General features: G+C 33.8%; 1 protein-coding gene across 2 annotated transcripts; it reads left to right on the top strand.

Moving 5' to 3' along the window:
• The first annotated feature begins 3,558 nt into the window (after positions 1 to 3,558).
• On the top strand, positions 3,559 to 5,130 carry LOC120358040. 2 transcript variants are annotated; one of them, XM_039450520.1, is made up of 4 exons: positions 3,559 to 3,707; positions 3,866 to 4,105; positions 4,254 to 4,451; positions 4,560 to 4,574. In XM_039450520.1, exons 1-3 carry the CDS (start codon positions 3,677 to 3,679, stop codon positions 4,292 to 4,294), a joined length of 312 nt encoding a protein of 103 aa, XP_039306454.1. In that variant the 5' UTR covers positions 3,559 to 3,676; the 3' UTR covers positions 4,295 to 4,451; positions 4,560 to 4,574. The 2 variants fall into 2 exon arrangements, with proteins under 2 accessions (XP_039306454.1, XP_039306452.1); XM_039450518.1 differs by lacking the exons at positions 3,559 to 3,707; positions 3,866 to 4,105 and adding an exon at positions 4,813 to 5,130 and having other exon boundaries at positions 4,316 to 4,451; positions 4,560 to 4,735.
• The last annotated feature ends 3,995 nt before the right edge of the window (positions 5,131 to 9,125 follow it).

Raw genomic sequence — 9,125 nt, 5'->3', positions numbered from 1 at the left:
CGTCAGTATCTCTTTAATTAATTTCGATATTTTTAGAATCCTTAATATTCTTGGTAATTTCGGTATTCTATAGAAGAAATCAACTTACAAATAAAATAATTATGTCTTTACCCTTTCGTAGAATAAAAGTAAATGTTAAGAAAAAAAATTAATTAACTTTATTATTAGTTTAGATATTTACTTCGTTTATTCCTTAAACTGTATATATGTATAAACTATAATGTACGTTCTTCTATGTAATCTATCACTTTAATTATTGCTTTACAACTCGATCAATACTGATTTTATTAAAAAATTACAAAAAAACCTTTGTATTTGTCTTATTGCCATTTATAATTTTTACAGGAGCACAAAATTGATTTTAATTTTTAAAAATTTTTATCATGAGGAATTTAAAAAAAAAATGTTTACAAAAAGTTTTGTTAATACACATTTATTATTCACTTGGCAATAAATATTTCAAAGTATATTTAGAAGTTTTTAAAAAAATATACATTTTTACGTCATTTAATATTTACTGATCGGTACATTATTTTGTGAAATAGTTTATTCATTAATATTGATTAGACTATTATACACCACAGTAAAAGGTTTTTCAAGTTAATTAAAATATTAAATTTCCAACAAATTTTTCTTTAGATTTTACTTTTTTTTTCAATTTTATTAAAAAATATGATTATATATATTCTATCATTAATTAGGTATTTTACAATGTTCATTAATTATATGTATGTATATAATGTTGCGGCTCGGTCACCGACCGTCACAACATACGGCGAAACAAGCGAGCGCGTGCACAGCCGCTATGCGGTCCCGCCGTGTGTATAAGACTCCACGCAAACAAGTGAGTGCTGGCACCACCGCTAGGTGGCCGCGCCGCTGGAGATCTTCTCGTGAGTCAAGTGCAGCCACAGGTGTTATATCTAGACGCCATTGCGGCCGACCGGGCCGGCTCACCACGACTCACTAGCTCACACTTCAGTGAGATTTTAAAGAAAATCGTTGCTTGTTGTAATTTGGAAACGAATATTTGTTCTAATTTTTTTCCCAATGTAACGTCTCCTGAAAAAAAAGTTGATAAACTTGTTTCAATAAACTGATTACTGATTAGTAACTGATTATATTTTATCAGTTACTGATCAGTAATCAGTTTATTGAAACAAGTTTATCAATTTTTCTTTAAGGGGTACGTGTGGAACGCTGTTCCATATAAAATTTTATATTTTTACATGTAAATAATATTTTGTATTGTTATTTAATCTTGAACATAAATTAAAATTATAATTCAAATTGAATCTTTTTTAACAAAAATGAAAAAGGATACAAGAGATTTTTTTTGTAAATTAAACATTTATTACGTTTACATTATTGTATTTTGTTTTAATAAATATAATTATTTTTTTTATGTTTAATATATATTACATGTAACGATATGAAAATAATATTAAGAATAACAATAAAAATAAAATAAATTGAAATAATTTATTTATTTAATTTCTTGCAATATTATTTAAATATCACATAAACATCACAGAAATATTGTGAAATATCATAGTAATATTACTATGAAATATCACAGTAATATTACTGTGATGCGTTTTCGCGGACATTTTGATATTACTGTGATATCACAGTAATATTTCGTGATATTTCTGCAATATTTCATTTGTAATATTGCAATGTAAAAGTGATATTGCTATGATATCACTGCAATATTACGTGCTATGTGGGAAATCATAAAGGTACTAAAGAGAGTTACGCCCAACATTTTTCGGCCTTAGTGGAACCCAACTCAACTTGGGTTAGGGTGCATCCCAACGGAGGAAGAAATAGCGGAACGGAACAATTACGGAAAGGAGATATGGTGGGAGGTCAGCCAATCAGAGCAATTCCGTTTCAGTTCCGTTCCGATTTTTGACGACTGGGCTCCCCACGTATGAATGTTTGACGTAACGAAATTAAAACGGAAAAATTAACCTCACTTTCGTGAAATGTTTTCGTAGACAATACGTGTCCCAAGTGAGAAACAAATTAAAAAAAAAGTTTTCTGTCGATTATATCAGTATTTTTATGTTCGAAGAGCATGTCGTCATTGGTAAGTAAATATTATATAAAAATATTATATATTATTATAATATTTTTATATAAAATATTATATAAAAATATTATACGAGGTGTGTTCAAAAAGTATCGCGAATTTTGTGTTTTTTCAAAAATTATTTATTTATTCATGAATATCTATTTTGTCCCCTTCAAAGTAATCCCCATGAGATATTATACACTTGTGCCAACGGTTTTTCCAATCTTCGAAGCACTTCAAAAAATCATTTTTTTTTATCTTGTTCAGCTCCTCCTTCGATGCCGTCTTTATCTCGTCAAGCGTAGCGTAACGTCGTCCTTTCATGGGCCTCTTCAGTTTAGGGAACAAGAAAAAGTCACAGGGGGCCAGATCTGGGGAATACGGTGGCTGCGGCATCATTAGTGTGTTGTTTTTGGCCAAAAAGTCGCGCACAAGCAACGATGTGTGAGCAGGGGCGTTATCGTGGTGCAAAAGCCAATTTTTGTTCTTCCACAAATCCGGGCGTTTCTGGCGGATTGCTTCGCGCAAATTGCGCATAACTTGCAGGTAATATTCCTTATTGACCGTTCTACCCTGTGGCAAGAACTCATGATGCACCACGCCCCTGCAATCGAAGAAAACTGTCAGCAAAACTTTCACATTCGACCGAACTTGGCGCGCTTTTTTCGGTCTTGGTTCGTGCGGCAGCTTCCATTGAGATGATTGAGCTTTGGTTTCCACGTCATAACCATAAACCCACGATTCGTCACCAGTTATGACCCTCTGGAGCAAATTTGGGTCGTCGCGGACAGAGTCCAACATCTCATTAGCAATGTTCATGCGATGCTGTTTTTGGTCGCAATTGAGCAATTTTGGTACGAATTTCGCGGCGACCCGTCTCATGCCCAAATCATTGATAAAAATCGAATGGCACGAGCCAATCGATATGTTTAGGTCCTCAGCAACTTCTCTAACGGTGATTCGACGATTGGCCAATACCATTTTCTCCACTTCATTAATTTTTTCGTCTGTTGTTGAAGTGCTCGGGCGTCCGGCACGCTCTTCGTCGTTCACATCTTCTCGGCCTTCTGAGAACATTTTGTACCACCGATAAACGTTGCTTCGGTCCAAGGTAGCTTCTCCGTATGCCACAGTCAACATTCGGAATGCATCCGCGCACTTAATTTCGTTTTTCACACAAAATTTGATACAGGTTCTTTGATCCATTTTTTTGAATAGGTAAAAATCGAAGACGATCCAAAACACGTGCAAGCAAAGCAGCTGTCAACAATTAAGTGAACATTCAAAATGGCCGAGCTTGTCGGCATAAGTGAGAGACATGAGTACCAACATAACGCCACAAAAAGATCGAAATTCGAATATACGTAACCCGCGAAAATTCAAAATTCGCGATACTTTTTGAACACACCTCGTATATAAATACATAACATGTGTTAAAAAAGCTGTCTCACATGTGTACGTTTTCACGTAAATTCAATAAAATTATATTTTATTAACGAAGACAGATTTAAATGTGGTTACTGTGGCTGGGCTGTTTGGCATTACAAAAATGAAAGAATTTCTCACAGTTGCCTTGCAAACTGTGATCACTTATTCATGGATAACAATAGAAACCTCTTTATAGATGGTATGTATACTTGTGTGTGTATATATACATTTGATTCAATTCATGCTTAGACAATATTCTATGAATCTTTTCTAAATTGCGCATCAAATGTATGTCAATAGAGCATAATTTGTCCTCGTTGTTCATCAAACTTAATCTGAATTATTTTATTTCTTTAGAGACACATTTGCATAAGACAGATAGCAACACTGCCATTGAAATAGATACTGCTGATAAAGAAAATATTGCTGAGAATTTTGAAAGCACTGCCCACGGCAATTTAATAGAAAACATAGACGAAGATTTAATAGCTACAGTAAAAGAGAGACCAGCCCTGTATGACTATCGAATACCCGTAAAGGAACGAGGAAGGAAACAGAAAGATCATTTGTGGCAGGAAGTCAGCAACTGTTTAAAAGGTACCATTTATATATATTTAATTATGTTTTTTTATTTACGAATACTTTATCTTTATGTGCACAAACGCACGCGCGTACACACACACACACACACACACACACACACACGAATGTCAATTATCTAACTTTTTCTTATTTACATTTGTAGGTTTCTATTCTGCTGCAGAAGCAGAAAAAAAAGGGCTCTAAAAGACTGCAACAGAAAAGCCAGAAATACAATAAAAAAGAAAGAGAGCTTTGTACAAAAAAGTGGGGCAGCTGGTTTACCTAAAACTTATGAAATTAAACCGTCCTTTCGTCATTACAACGCCATGACTTTTTTAAATGATACATTGGAATATCGACAGTAAGTTGAAGAAAAATGATAATCCAACCAACTAATTATTAATATTTAAACAAATAGTATTATTACTAATTGTATTATATCATAATAACTTCCTATCGTTTATTTTAGAACCGTTACATCCTTAAAAAAATCAGTAGTTGAAAATCAAGTTTCCAATATTCCTTCTACATCAAATGCTACATCAAATGACAACTTTGACAATTTTGACGACAATGGCACTCTTATCTCCGATGATAATTACACATCAATATCTAGCGTCTCTCCAACAGCATCTACATCAAAAAGTAAGAATTTTATTATTCAACTTGCATATTTATGTTTGTGAATGCATGATTGATTTTTGCACTTGTTTGTTTTGCAGAGAAAAAAAGGATTAATGCAGAAGACTACGAAGAAGCTCTTCTTCATTCTTTGACAAAACCTTGTGAGCCAAATCCTATTGACGGATTTGTATCGCGGTTGGCGTACACATGTGAGACAGCGTTTTTAACATGTTTATGTTATGTATTTATATATTATTACTTACCAATGACGACATGCTCCTTGAACATAAAAATACTGATACAATCGACAGAAAAATTTTTTTTAAATTTGTTTCTCACTTGGGACACGTGTTGTCTGCGAAAACATTTCACGAAAGTGAGGTTAATTTTTCCGTTTTAATTCCGTTACGTCAAACATTCATACGTGGGGAGCCCAGTCGTCAAAAATCGAAACGAAACTGAAACGGAATTGCTCTGATTGGCTGACCTCCCACCATATCTCCTTTCCGTAACTGTTCCGTTCCGCTATTTCTTCCTCCGTCGGGATGCACCCTAACCCAAGTTGAGTTGGGTTTCACTAGGGCCGAAAAATGTTGGGCGTAACTCTCTCTAGTACCTTTATGATTTATAACAACTCAACGCTGTATCGTATTACCTGAGTTAAGTTAGACCTCGTGCTCAGCCGATGTACATACTATGTAGAAATTTCAGAATAGCTATTTGTATAAGTTTCTCATAAACCTCACACATAAATATTGCATCTTTTGAAGGAAATAATAAGCCTCCTTTATTTTTTATGGAAATCAAATTATGGTCGTAAGAATTTAGCTGGAGTTCTGTCAAAGCGTCAACACCAACATAGAAATTGACTTCCAGTGGATGTCCATCGCCCTTCCATAGCTCCATGGGACGTCTATCTCCATGGTGGAAGTTAGATGGACGTCCATTAGAAGTCCATGAAACCTCTATAGCTACATGAGATTTTACTTCCATCATGGAAATTAGATGGACGTCCATTAGAAGTCCATGAAACCTCCATAGCTCCATGAGATTTTACTTCCATCATGGAAGTCAAATAGATCTCCATTGGACATCCATCCAATCTCCATAGCTCTATGGGATTTTATTTCCATCATAGAAGTCAGATGGATGTCCATTAGAAGTTCATAAAACTTCCATAGCTCCATGAGATTTTACTTCCATCATGGAAGTCAAATAGATCTCCATTAGACATCCATCCAACCTCCATAGCTCCATGGGATTTTATTTCCATCGTAGAAGTCAGATGGACGTCCATTAGAAGCCCATGAAACCTCCATAGCTCCATGGGGTTTTACTTCCATCATGGAAGTCAGATGGACGTCCATTAGAAGTCCATAAAATTTCTATAGCTTCATGAGATTTTTATTTTCATCATAGAAGTTAGATAGATTCCTAAAAGCGTATAATGCGCATGACGTAATTCTTGTTGATCACCAAAAGTTAAACAATGGTAAAATGTTATATTACATACATCATGCGCTCTTTTTGATCATTATCTCTTTATCAAAACAATTATGCAACTAATTTGTTTATAACAATTATAATAACTCTGACAATTAAAAAAGCGTCATATATGTTTCTTTAGTAATTTTTTCCGGTGAATCGATTGGCGCAATCAATTCTCCTCTACAGTCATTTTTGACAATTTGTTTATAACAATTAATTGCAAAATTAACTTTGGCAACGGGCTCTTTACGTCATTAATGTTTTTTCATGCTCCGATACTATTTCTAATTGTTGTTTTTTGACTGATTTGGCCAGAATGATTTGGGCAGAAACAGATTTTAATTATTTATATAATTTATATTAAAAATATCTAAGGCTAAATAAACAAAGAGTTAATAAGAGTGTTCGCGCTCAAGACGCCAGTTTCTCCTTGTTCAAATCAACTTTACTTCAAATATAACTTTTTATTAATAATCTCACAAGTGTACATTTAGCTCAGTGTTAAGATACTAGGTTATCGTTCCGAAGATATATCTTATGGCTCTGGCAGACCAGCGCGATTTGCGACACGCGACGCGCGATTATCCAATAGGCGTTTACAATTTTTTGAAAAGATGTACGCCTATTGGATAATCGCGCGTCGCGTGTCGCAAATCGCGCTGGTCTGCCAGAGCCATTAGGTTCGAATCCCGCCGGCGCCGATGCGTTTCAAAAATTTATAAAATAATACGTAATTGTAATTAGTGAATTAAAATGTTATATGTGAAACAGTAAATACAGATTAAGCTATAAAAATAATAAAATCTGTTAAAAAAAAATTTTTTTTACCGTCCACTGAAAGTCCGAACCTCCACGGCAGACGTCTATTAATAATCCATGTAACGTCTGCTGAGACTCTATAAAGCCTCTACTAATAATCCACGTGACGTCGGTTTGTCATCCACTAAGGCTCTATGAACCCTTTATTAATGATCCACGTAACGTTTAATGGACATCCATTGTTAACGTCTAATGGATGTCCAATGGACGTGCGCCATGCGGAACTGTGGATGCCTAATGGCCGTCCATTGGATGTCCATGGGACGTCCACTGGAAGGTCCGAACCTCCACGGCAGACGTCCATTAGACGTCCATTGGAGGTTTTAGTTCTATGTGGGCACATTGTTCAAAATTCTTTTTTTGTTAAAAAAACGTACTGCAATGCTTGATATGTATGATATAATACTGCGGGAGCATTTTGTAATTAGCTGTGAGTTATTTTTATTACAATACAAAGCAATATCATATATTTCTAGTTTTTATTATCACAATTTGATGCATCAGTTATTAATGTCTATTTTCCATTATTGGCGGTTTTATTTACTGTCGTAATTAAATTTAATTAAGAAGTAAAATATAATATATTTATATTTGATATTGAAATACAGTTTCCAGATAAATCTTCTTTTAATTCCATTATGAAGCAAAATTTTTTTTATTGCTCTTTGAAATTGCTTTAAGCTATAGGGTTATTATTGCATCTAAATTGCTGTCTTAGGCTGCGGTCCATTTAGTACTTCTGAACGCTCTGAATGCTACGCTCTAAACGCTACGCTATGATCGGTCCACTAGTGTTACCAATATTACAATCACTACACAAGTGGACCAGTTTGTAGCAGTTGTAGCACTTGAATCAACTAGCCGTGGTTTATCCAAAATTAATAATGGAATCAGTTCCAATTTTAGTAAATGTTTATAATACATTCAACGATATAATGACTTTGTTTACACCGAATACTTGATATGCGTAATATTTAGTAACTTTCTATTCAATTATCTTAATTTTGGTATTAAATTTAATGAATAGTATATTAAGCTGGTTCAATATAAATCAAGATAATTAATTAAATACAGATATTACGTATACATTTACACGTATTGTCAAAATTAAAACAATTTAATAGAAAGTTACTTGTTAGTATGCGTGTCAAGTGTTCGGTGTAAACTAGGTCAATATCTTATATATATATGATGATAAGGAAGAAGAAATAGAATTTTGCTTAATGAATTATGAATCGAAGAAAACAAAAAATGCCTAAAATTGAAGGTTATGTAGAACGTATTATCCCATCTCTCACTGCTATGGAATTCAAGAGTCATTTCAGGTAAAGTCATAATTTTAATTTATTTTTTCTCGCGTAGCAGAAACAAAGAAAGTTAATGATAATAATTCCTTTTTATTGTCAATTGATATATCATGTTTAAACACGTATGAACACAAATACGGCCCCAAACAAACTATTGATGAAGCCAACAGCGGTTTGATCGTGAATCGAAATGCGGCTCGAGTCGTAATTTCCCGCCAAATATTGAAACGCTCCAGCTAACCCATCTCCCGAGGTGAGGCAGTTAGAGCGAATCGAGAGCGAAAACGATGACGTATTGATGACGTAATAAGAGCTATTGGGAGCGTTCCGAAGCGTCAAATAGACCAGCCATATTAATGCTACGAATCTTTGACTATATACCTCTGGACTACTAATACGTCCACTTTTCCATAAGATAGAAGGAGAGGTCCGAGAATCTAAGATCTCAGCGCCCCCGGGTCCGGAAGTTGGCCAAATCGAGAACTACTTAGCTATATTTCAAGTAAGAATCGGTACGATCGGTACAAATTACTCCGAATAAATAATTGAGTGATCCAGAAGTACTACTATAAAAAAATAATTCGTTCTTGTTTTGATAAATTATATGAGATAAAAAGTTGTAAGAATAATTAAATGTAATCCGTAAAAAATACAAATTAATTTAAAATTAATTTAAAAAAAGTTAACAAATTTAATAATCGTCAATTAATAATAAAATAAAGTATGTACATAGTAAATAATAAAATAAAATATATGTAAAAAGAAACATGGTAGTAATAAAAATGTAACTAATAATA

Source organism: Solenopsis invicta, chromosome 6 (genome assembly GCF_016802725.1).
Source record: "Solenopsis invicta isolate M01_SB chromosome 6, UNIL_Sinv_3.0, whole genome shotgun sequence".
Taxonomy (NCBI): Eukaryota; Metazoa; Arthropoda; class Insecta; order Hymenoptera; family Formicidae; genus Solenopsis; species Solenopsis invicta.
The sequence above is the reverse complement of the archived record's forward strand: the minus strand, read 5'-3'. Positions and strand labels throughout refer to the sequence as shown.

Coding starts and splice junctions, on each gene's coding strand:
- LOC120358040 (XM_039450518.1), top strand. CDS start 4,417: ATGACTTTTTTAAATGATACATTGGAATATCGACA. Junction 4,452..4,559: donor GATACATTGGAATATCGACA/GTAAGTTGAAGA, acceptor CGTTTATTTTAG/AACCGTTACATCCTTAAAAA. Junction 4,736..4,812: donor AACAGCATCTACATCAAAAA/GTAAGAATTTTA, acceptor TTTGTTTTGCAG/AGAAAAAAAGGATTAATGCA.